Source organism: Myxine glutinosa, chromosome 6 (assembly GCF_964187855.1).
Source record: "Myxine glutinosa chromosome 6, kmMyxGlut1.1, whole genome shotgun sequence".
Lineage (NCBI taxonomy): Eukaryota > Metazoa > Chordata > Myxini > Myxiniformes > Myxinidae > Myxine > Myxine glutinosa.
In genome coordinates this window covers 75,160,336-75,179,728 of record NC_136266.1, presented here as the reverse complement: position 1 = coordinate 75,179,728, position 19,393 = coordinate 75,160,336, and the positions used below count along the sequence as shown (strand labels likewise).

General features: G+C 40.3%; 1 protein-coding gene across 1 annotated transcript in view; it reads right to left on the bottom strand.

The window, feature by feature from the left end:
- LOC137429981 (inactive dipeptidyl peptidase 10) overlaps positions 1-19,393 on the bottom strand; it is a 380,373-nt gene that overhangs the window by 21,627 nt on the left and 339,353 nt on the right. The window contains exons 23-26 of the mRNA XM_068120409.2: positions 12,397-12,496; positions 10,314-10,372; positions 10,018-10,090; positions 9,512-9,585 (exon numbers count right to left, since the gene is read on the bottom strand). Coding sequence (XP_067976510.2) covers positions 9,512-9,585; positions 10,018-10,090; positions 10,314-10,372; positions 12,397-12,496 — 306 coding nt within the window. The remainder of the gene's footprint in view (positions 1-9,511; positions 9,586-10,017; positions 10,091-10,313; positions 10,373-12,396; positions 12,497-19,393) is intronic.

The window sequence follows — 19,393 nt, the reverse complement described above, 5'->3', positions numbered from 1 at the left end:
TAGTCTCAGTGATGTGACATGTTGAATTATGAGTCTGATAGTCTCAGTGATGTGACATGTTGGATTATGAGTCTGATAGTCTCAGTGATGTGACATGTTGGATTATGAGTCTGATTGTCTCAGTGATGTGACATGTTGGATTATGAGTCTGATAGTCTCAGTGATGTGACATGTTGGATTATGAGTCTGATAGTCTCAGTGATGTGACATGTTGAATTATGAGTCTGATAGTCTCAGTGATGTGACATGTTGGATTATGAGTCTGATCGTCTCAGTGATGTGACCTGTTGGATTATGAATCTGATAGTCTCGGTGATGTGACATGTTGAATTATGAGTCAGATAGTCTCAGTGATGTGACATGTTGAATTATGAGTCTGATAGTCTCAGTGATGTGACATGTTGGATTATGAATCTGATAGTCTCAGTGATGTGACATGTTGGATTATGAGTCTGATAGTCTCAGTGATGTGACATGTTGGATTATGAGTCTGATAGTCTCAGTAATGTGACATGTTGGATTAAATGAGTCTGATTGGCTCAGTGATGTGACATGTTGGATTATAATGAGTCTGATTGTCTCAGTGATGTGATGTGTTGGATTATAATGAGTCTGATAGTCTCAGTGATGTGACATGTTGGATTATCAGTCTGATTGTCTCAGTGATGTGACATGTTGGATTATCAGTCTGATTGTCTCAGTGATGTGACATGTTGGATTATCAGTCTGATTGTCTCAGTGATGTGACATGTTGGATTATGAGTCTGATAGTCTCAGTGATGTAACATGTTGGATTATGAGTCTGATAGTCTCAGTGATGTGACATGTTGGATTATAATGAGTCAGATAGTCTCAGTGATGTGACATGTTGGATTATCAGTCTGATTGTCTCAGTGATGTGACATGTTGGATTTTAATGAGTCTGATAGTCTCAGTGATGTGACATGTTGGATTATCAGTCTGATTGTCTCAGTGATGTGACATGTTGGATGATAATGAGTCTGATAGTCTCAGTGATGTGAGATGTTGGATTATGAGTCTGATTGTCTCAGTGATGTGACATGTTGGATTATCAGTCTGATTGTCTCAGTGATGTGACATGTTGGATTAAAATGAGTCAGATAGTCTCAGTGATGTGACATGTTGGATTATGAGTCAGATAGTCTCAGTGATGTGACATGTTGAATTATGAGTCAGATAGTCTCAGTGATGTGACATGTTGAATTATGAGTCAGATAGTCTCAGTGATGTGACATGTTGAATTATGAGTCTGATAGTCTCAGTGATGTGACATGTTGGATTATGAGTCTGATAGTCTCAGTGATGTGACATGTTGAATTATGAGTCTGATAGTCTAAGTGATGTGACATGTTGGATTTTGAGTCTGATTGTCTCAGTGATGTGACATGTTGGATTATGAGTCTGATAGTCTCAGTGATGTGACATGTTGGATTATGAGTCTGATTGGCTCAGTGATGTGACATGTTGAATTATGAGTCTGATAGTCTCAGTGATGTGACATGTTGGATTTTGAGTCTGATTGTCTGTGATGTGACATGTTGAATTATGAGTCTGATAGTCTCAGTGATGTGACATGTTGGATTATGAGTCTGATTGGCTCAGTGATGTGACATGTTGAATTATGAGTCTGATTGTCTCAGTGATGTGACATGTTGGATTTTAATGAGTCTGATTGTCTCAGTGATGTGACATGTTGGACTTTAATGAGTCTGATTGTCTTGGTGATGTGATGTGTTGGATTATCAGTCTGATTGTCTCAGTGATGTGACATGTTGGATTATATCAGTCTGATTGTCTCAGTGATGTGACATGTTGGATTATGAGTCAGATAGTCTCAGTGATGTGACATGTTGGAATATGAGTCTGATAGTCTCAGTGATGTGACATGTTGGATTATAATAAGTCAGATAGTCTCGGTGATGTGACATGTTGGATTTATCACTCTGATTGTCTCAGTGATGTGACATGTTGGATTATAATGAGTCTGATAGTCTCAGTGATGTGACATGTTGGATTATGAGTCTGATAGTCTCAGTGATGTGACATGTTGGATTATAATGAGTCAGATAGTCTCAGTGATGTGACATGCTGGATTATCAGTCTGATTGTCTCAGTGATGTGACATGTTGGATTATAATGAGTCTGATAGTCTCAGTGATGTGACATGTTGGATTATCAGTCTGATTGTCTCAGTGATGTGACATGTTGGATTATAATGAGTCTGATTGTCTCAGTGATGTGATGTGTTGGATTATAATGAGTCAGATTGTCTCAGTGATGTGACGTGTTGGATTATAATGAGTCTGACAGTCTCAGTGATGTGACATGTTGGATTATGAGTCTGATAGTCTCAGTGATGTGACATGTTGGATTATGAGTCAGATAGTCTCAGTGATGTGACATGTTGGAATATGAGTCTGATTGGCTCAGTGATGTGACATGTTGGATTATGAGTGTGATTGGCTCAGCGATGTGACATGTTGGATTATGAGTCTGATTGGCTCAGTGATGTGACATATTGGATTATGAGTCTGATTGCCTCAGTAATGTGACTTGTTGGAATATGAGTCTGATTGGCTCAGTGATGTGACATGTTGGATTATGAGTCAGATAGTCTCAGTGATGTGACATGTTGAATTATGAGTCAGATAGTCTCAGTGATGTGACATGTTGAATTATGAGTCAGATTGTCTCAGTGATGTGACATGTTGAATTATGAGTCTGATAGTCTCAGTGATGTGACATGTTGGATTATGAGTCTGATCGTCTCAGTGATGTGACCTGTTGGATTATGAATCTGATAGTCTCAGTGATGTGACATGTTGAATTATGAGTCAGATAGTCTCAGTGATGTGACATGTTGAATTATGAGTCTGATAGTCTCAGTGATGTGTCATGTTGGATTATGAGTCTGATAGTCTCAGTGATGTGACATGTTGGATTATGAGTCTGATAGTCTCAGTGATGTGACATGTTGAATTATGAGTCTGATAGTCTCAGTGATGTGACATGTTGGATTATGAGTCTGATCGTCTCAGTGATGTGACCTGTTGGATTATGAATCTGATAGTCTCAGTGATGTGACATGTTGAATTATGAGTCAGATAGTCTCAGTGATGTGACATGTTGAATTATGAGTCTGATAGTCTCAGTGATGTGACATGTTGGATTATGAATCTGATAGTCTCAGTGATGTGACATGTTGGATTATGAGTCTGATAGTCTCAGTGATGTGACATGTTGAATTATGAGTCTGATAGTCTCAGTGATGTGACATGTTGGATTATGAGTCTGATAGTCTCAGTGATGTGACATGTTGGATTATGAGTCTGATAGTCTCAGTAATGTGACATGTTGGATTAAATGAGTCTGATTGGCTCAGTGATGTCACATGTTGGATTATAATGAGTCTGATTGTCTCAGTGATGTGACGTGTTGGATTATAATGAGTCTGATTGTCTCGGTGATGTGATGTGTTGGATTATCAGTCTGATTGTCTCAGTGATGTGACATGTTGGATTATCAGTCTGATTGTCTCAGTGATGTGACATGTTGGATTATGAGTCAGATAGTCTCAGTGATGTGACATGTTGGATTATGAGTCTGATAGTCTCAGTGATGTGACATGTTGGATTATAATGAGTCAGATAGTCTCAGTGATGTGACATGCTGGATTATCAGTCTGATTGTCTCAGTGATGTGACATGTTGGATTATAATGAGTCTGATAGTCTCAGTGATGTGACATGTTGGATTATCAGTCTGATTGTCTCAGTGATGTGACATGTTGGATTATAATGAGTCTGATTGTCTCAGTGATGTGATGTGTTGGATTATAATGAGTCAGATTGTCTCAGTGATGTGACGTGTTGGATTATAATGAGTCTGACAGTCTCAGTGATGTGACATGTTGGATTATGAGTCTGATAGTCTCAGTGATGTGACATGTTGGATTATGAGTCAGATAGTCTCAGTGATGTGACATGTTGGAATATGAGTCTGATTGGCTCAGTGATGTGACATGTTGGATTATGAGTGTGATTGGCTCAGCGATGTGACATGTTGGATTATGAGTCTGATTGGCTCAGTGATGTGACATATTGGATTATGTGTCTGATTGCCTCAGTAATGTGACTTGTTGGAATATGAGTCTGATTGGCTCAGTGATGTGACATGTTGGATTATAATGAGTCTGATTGTCTCAGTGATGTGATGTGTTGGATTATAATGAGTCAGATTGTCTCAGTGATGTGACGTGTTGGATTATAATGAGTCTGATAGTCTCAGTGATGTGACATGTTGGATTATGAGTCTGATAGTCTCAGTGATGTGACATGTTGGATTATAATGAGTCAGATAGTCTCAGTGATGTGACATGTTGGATTATCAGTCTGATTGTCTCAGTGATGTGACATGTTGGATTATAATGAGTCTGATAGTCTCAGTGATGTGACATGTTGGATTAATCAGTCTGATTGTTTCAGTGATGACATGTTGGATTATAATGAGTCAGATAGTCTCAGTGATGTGACATGTTGGATTATCAGTCTGATTGTCTCAGTGATGTGACATGTTGGATTATAATGAGTCAGATAGTCTCAGTGATGTGACATGTTGGATTATCAGTCCGATTGTCTCAGTGATGTGACGTGTTGGATTATAATTAGTCAGATTGTCTCAGTGATGTGACATGTTGGATTATGAGTCTGATAGTCTCAGTGATGTGACATGTTGGATTATGAGTCTGATTGTCTCAGTGATGTGACATGTTGGATTATGAGTCTGATAGTCTCAGTGATGTGACATGTTGGATTATGAGTCTGATAGTCTCAGTGATGTGACATGTTGGATTATCAGTCTGATTGTCTCAGTGATGTGACATGTTGGATTATAATGAGTCTGATAGTCTCAGTGATGTGACATGTTGAATTATGAGTCTGATAGTCTCAGTGATGTGACATGTTGGATTATGAGTCTGAAAGTCTCAGTGATGTGACATGTTGAATTATGAGTCAGATAGTCTCAGTGATGTGACATGTTGAATTATGAATCTGATAGTCTCAGTGATGTGACATGTTGAATTATGAGTCTGATAGTCTCAGTGATGTGACATGTTGGATTATGAGTCTGATAGTCTCAGTGATGTGACATGTTGGATTATGAGTCTGATTGTCTCAGTGATGTGACATGTTGGATTATGAGTCTGATAGTCTCAGTGATGTGACATGTTGGATTATGAGTCTGATAGTCTCAGTGATGTGACATGTTGAATTATGAGTCTGATAGTCTCAGTGATGTGACATGTTGGATTATGAGTCTGATCGTCTCAGTGATGTGACCTGTTGGATTATGAATCTGATAGTCTCAGTGATGTGACATGTTGAATTATGAGTCAGATAGTCTCAGTGATGTGACATGTTGAATTATGAGTCTGATAGTCTCAGTGATGTGACATGTTGGATTATGAATCTGATAGTCTCAGTGATGTGACATGTTGGATTATGAGTCTGATAGTCTCAGTGATGTGACATGTTGGATTATGAGTCTGATAGTCTCAGTAATGTGACATGTTGGATTAAATGAGTCTGATTGGCTCAGTGATGTGACATGTTGGATTATAATGAGTCTGATTGTCTCAGTGATGTGATGTGTTGGATTATAATGAGTCTGATAGTCTCAGTGATGTGACATGTTGGATTATCAGTCTGATTGTCTCAGTGATGTGACATGTTGGATTATCAGTCTGATTGTCTCAGTGATGTGACATGTTGGATTATCAGTCTGATTGTCTCAGTGATGTGACATGTTGGATTATGAGTCTGATAGTCTCAGTGATGTAACATGTTGGATTATGAGTCTGATAGTCTCAGTGATGTGACATGTTGGATTATAATGAGTCAGATAGTCTCAGTGATGTGACATGTTGGATTATCAGTCTGATTGTCTCAGTGATGTGACATGTTGGATTTTAATGAGTCTGATAGTCTCAGTGATGTGACATGTTGGATTATCAGTCTGATTGTCTCAGTGATGTGACATGTTGGATGATAATGAGTCTGATAGTCTCAGTGATGTGAGATGTTGGATTATGAGTCTGATTGTCTCAGTGATGTGACATGTTGGATTATCAGTCTGATTGTCTCAGTGATGTGACATGTTGGATTAAAATGAGTCAGATAGTCTCAGTGATGTGACATGTTGGATTATGAGTCAGATAGTCTCAGTGATGTGACATGTTGAATTATGAGTCAGATAGTCTCAGTGATGTGACATGTTGAATTATGAGTCAGATAGTCTCAGTGATGTGACATGTTGAATTATGAGTCTGATAGTCTCAGTGATGTGACATGTTGGATTATGAGTCTGATAGTCTCAGTGATGTGACATGTTGAATTATGAGTCTGATAGTCTAAGTGATGTGACATGTTGGATTTTGAGTCTGATTGTCTCAGTGATGTGACATGTTGGATTATGAGTCTGATAGTCTCAGTGATGTGACATGTTGGATTATGAGTCTGATTGGCTCAGTGATGTGACATGTTGAATTATGAGTCTGACAGTCTCAGTGATGTGACATGTTGGATTTTGAGTCTGATTGTCTGTGATGTGACATGTTGAATTATGAGTCTGATAGTCTCAGTGATGTGACATGTTGGATTATGAGTCTGATTGGCTCAGTGATGTGACATGTTGAATTATGAGTCTGATTGTCTCAGTGATGTGACATGTTGGATTTTAATGAGTCTGATTGTCTCAGTGATGTGACATGTTGGACTTTAATGAGTCTGATTGTCTTGGTGATGTGATGTGTTGGATTATCAGTCTGATTGTCTCAGTGATGTGACATGTTGGATTATCAGTCTGATTGTCTCAGTGATGTGACATGTTGGATTATGAGTCAGATAGTCTCAGTGATGTGACATGTTGGAATATGAGTCTGATAGTCTCAGTGATGTGACATGTTGGATTATAATAAGTCAGATAGTCTCAGTGATGTGACATGTTGGATTTATCACTCTGATTGTCTCAGTGATGTGACATGTTGGATTATAATGAGTCTGATAGTCTCAGTGATGTGACATGTTGGATTATGAGTCTGATAGTCTCAGTGATGTGACATGTTGGATTATAATGAGTCAGATAGTCTCAGTGATGTGACATGTTGGATTATCAGTCTGATTGTCTCAGTGATGTGACATGTTGGATTATAATGAGTCTGATAGTCTCAGTGATGTGACATGTTGGATTATCAGTCTGATTGTCTCAGTGATGTGACATGTTGGATTATAATGAGTCTGATTGTCTCAGTGATGTGATGTGTTGGATTATAATGAGTCAGATTCTCTCAGTGATGTGACGTGTTGGATTATAATGAGTCTGACAGTCTCAGTGATGTGACATGTTGGATTATGAGTCTGATAGTCTCAGTGATGTGACATGTTGGATTATGAGTCAGATAGTCTCAGTGATGTGACATGTTGGAATATGAGTCTGATTGGCTCAGTGATGTGACATGTTGGATTATGAGTGTGATTGGCTCAGCGATGTGACATGTTGGATTATGAGTCTGATTGGCTCAGTGATGTGACATATTGGATTATGAGTCTGATTGCCTCAGTAATGTGACTTGTTGGAATATGAGTCTGATTGGCTCAGTGATGTGACATGTTGGATTATGAGTCAGATAGTCTCAGTGATGTGACATGTTGAATTATGAGTCAGATAGTCTCAGTGATGTGACATGTTGAATTATGAGTCAGATTGTCTCAGTGATGTGACATGTTGAATTATGAGTCTGATAGTCTCAGTGATGTGACATGTTGGATTATGAGTCTGATCGTCTCAGTGATGTGACCTGTTGGATTATGAATCTGATAGTCTCAGTGATGTGACATGTTGAATTATGAGTCAGATAGTCTCAGTGATGTGACATGTTGAATTATGAGTCTGATAGTCTCAGTGATGTGTCATGTTGGATTATGAGTCTGATAGTCTCAGTGATGTGACATGTTGGATTATGAGTCTGATAGTCTCAGTGATGTGACATGTTGAATTATGAGTCTGATAGTCTCAGTGATGTGACATGTTGGATTATGAGTCTGATCGTCTCAGTGATGTGACCTGTTGGATTATGAATCTGATAGTCTCAGTGATGTGACATGTTGAATTATGAGTCAGATAGTCTCAGTGATGTGACATGTTGAATTATGAGTCTGATAGTCTCAGTGATGTGACATGTTGGATTATGAATCTGATAGTCTCAGTGATGTGACATGTTGGATTATGAGTCTGATAGTCTCAGTGATGTGACATGTTGAATTATGAGTCTGATAGTCTCAGTGATGTGACATGTTGGATTATGAGTCTGATAGTCTCAGTGATGTGACATGTTGGATTATGAGTCTGATAGTCTCAGTAATGTGACATGTTGGATTAAATGAGTCTGATTGGCTCAGTGATGTCACATGTTGGATTATAATGAGTCTGATTGTCTCAGTGATGTGACGTGTTGGATTATAATGAGTCTGATTGTCTCGGTGATGTGATGTATTGGATTATAATGAGTCTGATAGTCTCAGTGATGTGACATGTTGGATTATGAATCTGATAGTCTCAGTGATGTGACATGTTGGATTATGAGTCTGATAGTCTCAGTGATGTGACATGTTGGATTATGAGTCTTATAGTCTCAGTAATGTGACATGTTGGATTAAATGAGTCTGATTGGCTCAGTGATGTGACATGTTGGATTATAATGAGTCTGATTGTCTCAGTGATGTGACGTGTTGGATTATAATGAGTCTGATTGTCTCGGTGATGTGATGTGTTGGATTATAATGAGTCTGATAGTCTCAGTGATGTGACATGTTGGATTATCAGTCTGATTGTCTCAGTGATGTGACATGTTGGATTATAATGAGTCTGATAGTCTCAGTGATGTGACATGTTGGATTATCAGTCTGATTGTCTCAGTGATGTGACATGTTGGATTATGAGTCTGATAGTCTCAGTGATGTGACATGTTGGATTATAATGAGTCAGATAGTCTCAGTGATGTGACATGTTGGATTATCAGTCTGATTGTCTCAGTGATGTGACATGTTGGATTTTAATGAGTCTGATAGTCTCAGTGATGTGACATGTTGGATTATCAGTCTGATTGTCTCAGTGATGTGACATGTTGGATTATAATGAGTCTGATAGTCTCAGTGATGTGAGATGTTGGATTATGAGTCTGATTGTCTCAGTGATGTGACATGTTGGATTATGAGTCTGATAGTCTCAGTGATGTGACATGTTGGATTATCAGTCTGATAGTCTCAGTGATGTGACATGTTGGAGTATAATGAGTCAGATAGTCTCAGTGATGTGACATGTTGGATTATCAGTCTGATAGTCTCAGTGATGTGACATGTTGGATTATGAGTCTGCTAGTCTCAATGTCATTGCCGACACGGGCATGAAGGCATGATGAACGAACTTGCTCTTACCTGCAATGTGTAGTTACCATTGGTGGCGATTAATTCTTTGATCAATTCGGCTGTGTGTTGAAAATGGACAATCTCTGAAAGAATAAAGGGACAAAATAAATTTCACATCGTGTGGAAAAAAACAAAGTTGCGTTCAATAGTGAACTGAGTAATTTAAGAGCAAGAAAGAAAACTAGAAATCTATTCATATTCATGATTTAATCCATGGCTTCTCTTCCTCGGATGAATCAAATAAAACAACATTAAGGAATTTGTGTATTGTAGATGACAGATAGCAATCCTGAATGACAATGACAGACTTGCACGAATGAGATCCACACGCCAGGTGTGCAGCGAGGACAACACAATCGTGAGATTACCCGTACCGAAACGTGCCTCCCATTTGCACAGCATTTGCACACCATTCCATTTGTTCAAGGAAATGATGGCAAAGAGCTTCTGGACGTACTCAAAAAGATATTAGGAAGGATGTGCGGAAAGTGTGGCTGGACCCGTCGAGCACTTACCGTCGGCCGTACCATGCACCAGCATCAGCTTCTGGTCCAACACCTTTCCGAGCCGGTGAGCCGCCCTCGAGGCCTAAGGGAGTCAAAGGTCACGGCATGAGAGAGAGAAAGCCGATACCTCATGTTTTCTCGGAAGAAGGAGAATGACACTCGGCCGTTGATCGGCCATTCATCACAAGGCGAAGCGTGGTGGCCGCAATTAGCAGTACGGTACAAAGCTCCAACATAAATGGACAAATCCAGGAGTAACGGGACCGATCGTCAATCTCAGTATTGACTCACAAAGTGAGACGTACTTCATAGGTTTTCTCGAAATGATGCGGATGCCCCAAGTAACGCTCCGAGAAAGCCGAAGCTGGAGAACGAATGGGACAACCTCGTTACTCACAAGGAACGCTGCAAGCGCTTCCATCAATAACACAAAGATGCAAACACAAACAGGACATTAGATTGATGCAAATCAGTTCAAATTGACATTTATCACAAAGGATATAATTCTCTACACTTTAGAAATTTTACTGCCCAATGTCAGAAACTGTGAAGGTCACTTCAAAAAATATTAACAATATAAATCTTACTATAATTCACCAAATGTCTGTCTGTCTGTCTGTCTGTTCCCATGTACCGCAAAAACGGCTGAACCGATCGCAACGAAATTTTGGGTGAGTAATCCTGGGACCCCCTGGAGTAAAATAGGCTGTATTGTTTTTCCAAAAAAATTCCAATTTTCCAATTTTTCCAATTTCCCAGTTTTTACAAACCCCCTGGAGTAAAATAGGCTATATTGTTTTTCCATTTTTTGCCCCAATTTTCTAATTTTTCCAATTTTCCCGTTTTTCCAAACACGATGGAATAATATTTACCGATATGAACAGTGATGTGGCTTTTATTGAAATTCTACAAATACTGTTTCGATTTTGATGATTTGCATGTGATATGATTTAGCGGATGTTTATATAAATCGTAAAAAATATATTTTAAAAAGGCTTCAATTTCTGATATTTTGCCTTTTCATTTGGGCGTCCCAATTGAAGTCCCGCCAATAGGGCGGGGACCGTTGCTAGTAAAGAATAATTACACTTCCTCGGTTTCCATCTGCTCGTCATGTCTCGTATGGCAGAGTGTCTTTGGACATGCTTTTTGTGAGGTGGATCAACTGGGTAACCCTCAATATAAAGAGTGTTCTGTCATTTGTGATTTGGATCAGGGGGCAGGGAGGAGCGAGCGGTTTCTATAACAAAATCGATGTTAAGGAAAGACACCAAAATGATATACACAAGAAGGTGGTGGCCAAAGGAAGGCAGGTGGTTTGTCTCAAATATTTTGATCACACTATTTTGGCAAATTATTGAACGCATGACCTTCGTTTATGTCTTCGTATAGTTTCAGTAGGCTGCCATTATTGATTGGCGCAGAACAACTTCTGTATTTCCAGTAATCGTGCAAGTTCTGTTGTTTGTTGCTCGCTATGTACTCGTACAATCAGGCTGCGGACATTAGCGACGGAAAGACCAAATGTTCCGTTCAATGTACAAGTACAATGGTCCAGTTGTAGTTTATTTATGCTCTAATTATTCCAACTGAAAGGAAGTTTGTTTCTTCATGTCCTTCTGTTGGGCCTTTTCAGTCTGAGTCCTAGTGTTATTGCAACAAATTAACAACAACAGCAAAGAAACTTTGTACAGCAGGCTTGCTGAGGCACGGCTAATGACTAAAGATGCAAATAACTCCGCATGGTCAAAGACACTCCGTGCTGATGGAAAACATAGGTGTTGATCTAAGCCTGGTGTTGGCTTAGCGGTTAGGGTGCCGGCTTGGGATCCTACAATCCTGGGTTTGAATCCCGGTCTAACACCGGGGGGGGGGGGGGGGGGGGGTGTTGCCTCAGCCTGTCATCCTTCCGAGGTCGGCAAATTGAGTACCAGTTCACTGGTACACCCCTGCGTGTCGCAAGAGGGACTAACAGGGTTGGTGGCAGGAAGGGCATCCGGCTGTAAAACATTGCTTCAAAAAGGAGACACGGTTCCAAAAAAGGCCAACCCCTGCTTTGCGGGGAAAAATGGCCTCTAAAAGTGGTTCTTGTTTTCTTTCTTGGACACTCCACAAAGTTCGACGATTTCTTGGACACTCCACAAAGTTTGACTATTATCAATATCTATTATCAAGATTCTACTGCAGAAAAAATCCAATTAGCGCTTGATGTTTTCTGTGGAACTAACAGTTTCTTTGAGGAAAACAAAGGAAGCTCCAGGTAAGTAGCAGAGAAGAAATATAAAATAAGGATGAGAGATGTTAGAAAGCTGGCAAACAACCCAGACAATCTGGTGAGAGTGAGAATAAAAATGTTTGTGATGATTTCAGGTTGAAGAAAGGTCTCACCGAAGTTTCTCCAATCAGTCACTGGAGCATTAGCGACTGCGCACTTGAAGAGCCCTTGACTCGTTCCGAGGAACACAATGCTGAGGTACCCTCCATAGGCCTGCATGCACACACCACGAGTAATCGTCACAGGTCTACCTGACTGACCTCACAGCCAAGGCCAAGGTCAAATAAATATAAAAGTACAAATTACTTATGGCATTACTTATTTGAGCACATTGTTGCTTAGTCGTGAGGATAGCGGCCTGTAATCTAAGAGGTTATGGGTTCAAATCTGTATAAAGGGAGCATTCGACTAAAGGTGGGTTAACACTTCCACATCATTCCCCACCCTGTAAACTTTCATCCTCCTCAGCTCTTTTGTTCAATATAATGAACGATTTTTTTATTGAATTTCCTGCTGTAGGGGAAGGCGGGGCAAGTTGAGCCAGTTTTTGTTCTTGGAATGTTAGGACTGAACTTACTGATGATCTTGCACAAATGAGTATCTTGCCTTCTAATTTAATCCTTGGGAAACATTTTGTAGCTAGTTCTTACTTTCTATCCCCACACTGAAAGTCACTGTGACCTTTGAAAAAACGGAGGCCAAATGGCTCAACTTGCCCCACCTGAGGGGTAAGTTGATCCAACCTCTGGGGTAAGTTGTACCACACAGGGGTAAGTTGATCATTGCCCCAAATAAAGATAACTAAAGTAGAAAACCATTGTTTTGCCAGAAAAATATTTAATGTTGTAAAGTTCTACAACACTGAACGAAATGATTACCTTGTGTTCATGGTTATAGTAATCTAATCAGTGACGAACAAATTGAGTCACTCTCATAGAAAAACAAGATTGTCAACTGTGGTAAGAAAAGTCAACTCAATCCACCTGTCACAGTTTCAAGTCACAATTAAACAAAAAGTATCCCAAATAGTTGATCATTGCCCCAAATAAAGATAACTGAAGTACAAAAATTGGTCTGCCTGAAAAATATTTAATGTACTTGTTACAACACTGTACGAAATATTTACATGTGCCTTGTGTTCATGGTTATAATTCAATGTGGCAGCTGGATTGAGTTGAAAACAGCTGCCACAGTTTTAAGTCACAATAAAACAAAAGTGTCCCAAATACACCCAGAAAGGCCAACAGTCAGACTGTGGCAATTAAGGCACAATATCTTGCTCATCAATGCCAGCTTCATCATTTGGATCTGGAACTAAAACTAAAACATGTCAGAAATCAAGTCAATTAAGCTGCCAAACTGACAAGTCACAATTGAACACAAGCTGTCCAGAACAACGGGCAGAACTGCCAACGCACTTAGGCTGTGGCAGCTTACGCACGATGTCTTGCAGTTCAAATCCTGCTTCATCCTTTGGATTTGGAACAAACACTGGGTTGTCAGATCCAACTTTTCCAGCAACCTTCTGCAGGAAGACACCTTCAAACTGAAATTCCTCTCCATTCAGTACATCAACCCGAGCAATGTAATGCACAAATCTTGATTTGCCAGCACATTTGACAACGACAAAGTCACCTTCAATGATATCCATATCACTGTCCACATCTGATTCGTCATCATACTCAACTTCTGAATCACCATCTGTCTCACTGGAACTCGGGGTTTTTGATCTTGGGGGACATGTCTTTTTCCCATTAGCTTTGAACAAGCATCTCTGATTTCTTGGCTGATGGCTTCCGTTTGCGATTTTCAGATAGGGCTGCAAGCTCCTGGCGTACTGGGGTGTCAGTCAGAATCTTTGTGCTGCCTTTTTTGCGACCAGCTTTCGTTTTCTTTCTTGCTGTTGCTTTCGGAAATGGGTGAACATCAGATGGCGATACGTATTATTATTATCTCCACCAACATGACTTGGCAAGTTGAGCCAGACCCTACGGGGCAAGTTGAGCCATGGCTCGATTTGCCCCGTAGGGTCTGCCTCAACGTACCCCAGTCTGAACTTTCTGAGATGTCTCCACATACACACATATTCTATGCATCCATCGTATTAAAGTCTATGACAAGAATGGAGACACATACCTGGACTAACAATTGTCATCTGATATCCATATTATATCTATACTGCATATGGAAGAAACGTGAACTTACCTGTTTTACACCTTTTTACTTTTATGGCTGAAAATTGGATTTTTCGCTCTGCAACACTGGTTTCTGTTTCAATTTAGAAAACATTATGGCAGAATTTGGAGTTATGCAATAGGGCATCTATAGATGGCGCCACCACAAAGTCTGACTCATTCATAACTGGCTGGGAGGTGGTGGTTCAACTTACCCCTATGCTCAACTTGCCCCGCCTTCCCCTACCCTCAGGTCACTTCAGCTCTCAGGTGAACACATTCAGGATGCTGAAGATATATCCAGGACCGAGGAAGTCATACAGTGTGGGGTTTGGGGGGCATCTTCCTAACACATTGCCTACAAAGGGCATAGCTTCTATATTTCAGGAATCCAATTTTCAAATTTCAATCCAAATTCAGAATTCCCATGTCGGTATCAGCTTGTCAATAAAAGGCAATGACATTTTGATTGAGGGTGGGAAACGAGTGAGGGGTGTGGGGGGAGAGGGGTGTGTAATCTTATCTGTCAGTAATTAACTCAGTGAAGACCACAACTCCTGGACCAAAGAGCAAAAAATTGACAATTATACGAAAATGAGCAATTTACATCAATTGTCATTTTGATAATGGCAATACGCCTGAGACAAATTTGAAATTTGATCCCAAACAATAATTAGTTTCATCTGTTTTGATATATTTAGCTCAAACCGGTGAATATTAGCATACCAATGATGTAAACTGCTTTTTAATTCACACTAGAACAGCAGTTAAACCAAAATAAACCTGTACAAGCAAACAGGGTCAAAAGAGAAAGAGCCATGACAGAGTTGAGTAATCCTGAACTTGTTATGGGGTTTGTTTTAAAAGTTTCATAAAAAAACAATAATCAACAGCAAGTTTGCATTTACACTTAACAGCAGTAGTAGGCCAGAGTTTCACCTCAATTAGTGAACTGTGGATTTGGGAGGAATGGGCGGTTATAAGGTCAGAAATGTAATGGCAATTCAATTCATTTACTTTTATTTAAAAAAAATTACGCCATTATAGAGCTTTTGATCGGTCTGATCTTTTTATGACCTTCCAGCTTGGAATTACAATCTCGAAGTGAAAGCAAAAGTGCTGATAAACCTTGGTACTCAGGAAAAACTCCCATTTAACCCATGGGATTAGCAGTGAAAATCCTTCACCTGGACCTTACATATAACAATGGCACATTAAAATAAGCTTTTAGTTTGAGATTTGTTTCTCCTGCAATTGTAGCCACTTATGAGGAGTCTTAAAAACACTTGATATGGAACGAGATACTGACGGTAGGACAAGAAACGGAAACAATTTTTGTTTTCAACTAGCCAAAAGCATCCGGCGTTGCCCGGGTTCTTTTTGAATGAATTTACTACTATAATTCAGCTTTTACTCATGGCCGTAGAAGATTGACTACTATAATTCAGCTGTTTTTAATTGCGAAATAGGCCCAGCCAGGCCGATGCGGCCTCGACCGGCCTCACCACCTAGCCTATAACCTTCCCGGGGCCCGTCCGGACATTTTTGGTTCTTTTTTAATGAATTTACTACTATAATTCAGCTTTTACTCGCGGCCATAGAAGATTGACTACTATAATTCAGCTCAGCTATTAATTGTGAAATTTGCCCAGCCCGGCCGCAGCGGCCTCGGCTGGCCTCGCCACCTAGCCTATAACCTTCCCAGAGCCCGTCCCGACATTTTTAGTTCTTTTTGAACGAATTTACTACTATAATTCAGCTTTTACTCCGCGGCAGTAGAAGATTGACTACTATAATTCAGCTCAGCTATTAATTGCGAAATTGGCCCAGCCCGGCCGAAGCGGCCTCGACCGGCCTCGTGACATAGCCTATAACCTTCCCGGGGCCCGTCCCGACATTTCCTGTTTCAGAGGCTTCCTCCTATCTTTCACCGTTCAGGAGATTAGCGTGTGCAGACAAACAAACAAACAAAAACTTTCTTTTATATATATAGATAAACGAGTATCTAGGACTGGTTGGCAAAACATTTATTGAACGAATCATATTTACTTAAGTAATGAAGATTGAAACTCTGGCATGTTTTAGACGATTACGTGAGTATCTCGTTGGTAGATGTTGAACGCCCATCGGATGAACACGTGTGAAGTTACAATTTATAGCCAGTGAAATCCCCAGGTATTGCACACTGTAATTAGGCAAAGATTTCATTAAGATTGAAGGAGAAAGAGAGAGAGAGAGATTTATGACATCGTGCAATGCAAGGTTTATGACCAGGGTCAGAAAACCAGTGATGGGTTTAACGGGCTCTAATACCCTGGTTATGCTCTGCTGAGTAAGAAAAGTCTTTTAATTTCCTGAAGATGTGACATCAGCTCTCAAGTATTTTCTTTTACATCCTTTAATCCACGCTCGAGAGTCCTGGACTTGCTTGTTTAGCTACCGTAACTGTAAATGTATTTCGGAAGCTTTCTCAATGACTTCCTGACATTGACATGTTGTGAAATATTAGAATTCGTACAGGAGAGATACTCTGGGAATAAAAATACACACATTGGATGGAATTTGATTGCCTTCCTGAAAGGAAGACATGATGGCCTCGATGTACACACACACCCACCTGAGCTGTCTTGCCTGGGTTTGAATCTCAGCACAGCTATAAATTGTCATCCTGGTGTTTCTCAGGCAGGTGGCGTATCAATGTGCGTTCCGTCCTTCGGATGGACATTAAGCTGGTTGTGCCGTCTGCCAGCACTAGTTTGGTGGATGGTAAAGATCCCATGGTGTCCTATCCAAAGAGTAGCCGAGCTATCACCGACACCCTGGCAAAAGTCTTGCCCTGACTTTCTATGTCGGAGTGGCAACCAGTCCAGGATTGTAATCCCAGCCAATAAACTGTTCATTTTTTGGCTGTTTTCTGCTTAGAGCATGGTACGTTAACACACACATATATCAAGGAGTACTGCAGTACTCCATGTGTAGGGATGGCACGGGAAAAAAATGGTCATCCCATCAAATGTGTACTAAATGATATGCTAAAAGTCGACTATAGAGTCATAAGCCTTTAAAAGCCACACCTTTTATTCTCAATCATTTTAATATAACTAACAAGAATGAAAAAGACGCCAGAATACATCTCCAAAGTATCACATGGAAAGATCGCAAAATTGTCGAATTGTTGATAAATGTCATCCAGCCGAGCACAATAATGGCTGAAGCAATTACAATGATTCTAAAGGAAGGAATCAACATTGTCTTTTGGGTATTGTACTAGTATCACATCAAAAAAATATTTAATCGGATTAAAAAAAAATACACTCACAATACACCACGACTTGTTGAACACCATTTACACATGCGCAGAGTGAGAAACTCTCCGGTAAAACTCAATGTCTGCCGTAAAATCTTTGTCATCGATTGCAAGGCCTCGTGGATTTCAAGGTACGATAAAATGCATAATGTAAGAATGAAAAGGGCCCAAAACAGTCTATTGATGCTGTCATACCGGTTATTGAAAAGAGCATACTAAATTTTCCTTTCCATATATCATATGCACACTATTTTTCAAGCAAATTGTGCAGTACCTCCTCCTTATGTAAATTGATGTGATCATGTGCCCCCCCCCCCCCCCTTATAAGGCATCTATTTATTACGCTTACACAGAGTAGGAAGGGGTGGGGAGGGGGGAAATTGGAATTAATGTCAACATTAAGAAAATAAACAGAAGGGAAGAGGAAAGGAATGGAAGTATCTCTTTATTGTGTATGTATAGGTAGTGAGTAAATTGAGGAAAAGAAGATAATGTATGATGGTAGGAGAATGGAAGGAGCTGAGTGGAGTTTGGGAGAGAAGTGAAGGAAGAATGGGAGGATATAGGAGAATGGGGATGTAAATGCAGAGAAAGGACAGAGGGTAAAGAAAAATTCTGCCATGTTGGCAAAGAAAATAAATAGATGATTCCGAAAGTGAAGGACAACAGGGGAGCGGAGTGTCCGAGTGGAGACAGAAGGGACGTTAAAATTGGACAGGATATGAAGGGAACTAGGGAAGAGACTTGTATGAGATATATTGCTGTGGGGGTGGGGTCAGCGGTAAACCCCATGTAAACGGTAAACAACCCCATATAAACACCCCTTAAAATAATTCTCTGGATGGTGATGTCATTAGCATCCAGATTGGGAAAAATAGAGTTGAACAAGTGAAACTTTGTATCACCCAAGTATGCAGGTGAACCCAAGTGCCCATGTGAAGCTGCATGAGACGTTTAATTCCGGACTGCATGTGGTTAAGGACAATGTGCACTGACAACAGGTGAGGAGAGAGGGGGAAGGAACAGGCAGGCTGCCATCTCGATGTGGCAGTGAGGAAATGCCTGCTTCGAAGTCGTCTCCAAGACAACAGCAGGGCAGCAGATTTGACGAGTATCCCGACCAGTAGGTTAGAGCAACCAACGTGCAGCGGGCTGAGGTTGGCTCTTTCGAGTCAGTGATTGGAGTCGCTGAACCAGTCCCGGTTCACATGGAAAACGCATTGTCCTTAACACCAACCCACACTACATATCTACAACTACCTCTAACATAGACATCTTCATACAATTGTTACTGTTGCCTCATATGCCAAAAATGTCAAATGACGTAGTGATAGCAATCCATCAAAGGATTGTGGTGTTGAATTGTGGTGTCATTCCTTGAAATTCCTTCCTTGTCATGCCTTCCTACCTTGTTTGGTTATTTTTGGGAACTCCATCCCGACATGTTTTTTCATTTTTACCACCACCACCGAAGGTGGACAGAGGTCATGTTTTCCCTCATTTGTTTTTACCACCACCACCGAAGGTGGACAGAGGTCATGTTTTCCCTCATTACTTGCCGGAAAAGATTCCGGCAAGTATGTTGATCGGTTGGTTTGTCTGTTTGTCTGTCTGTCTGTCTGTTTGTTC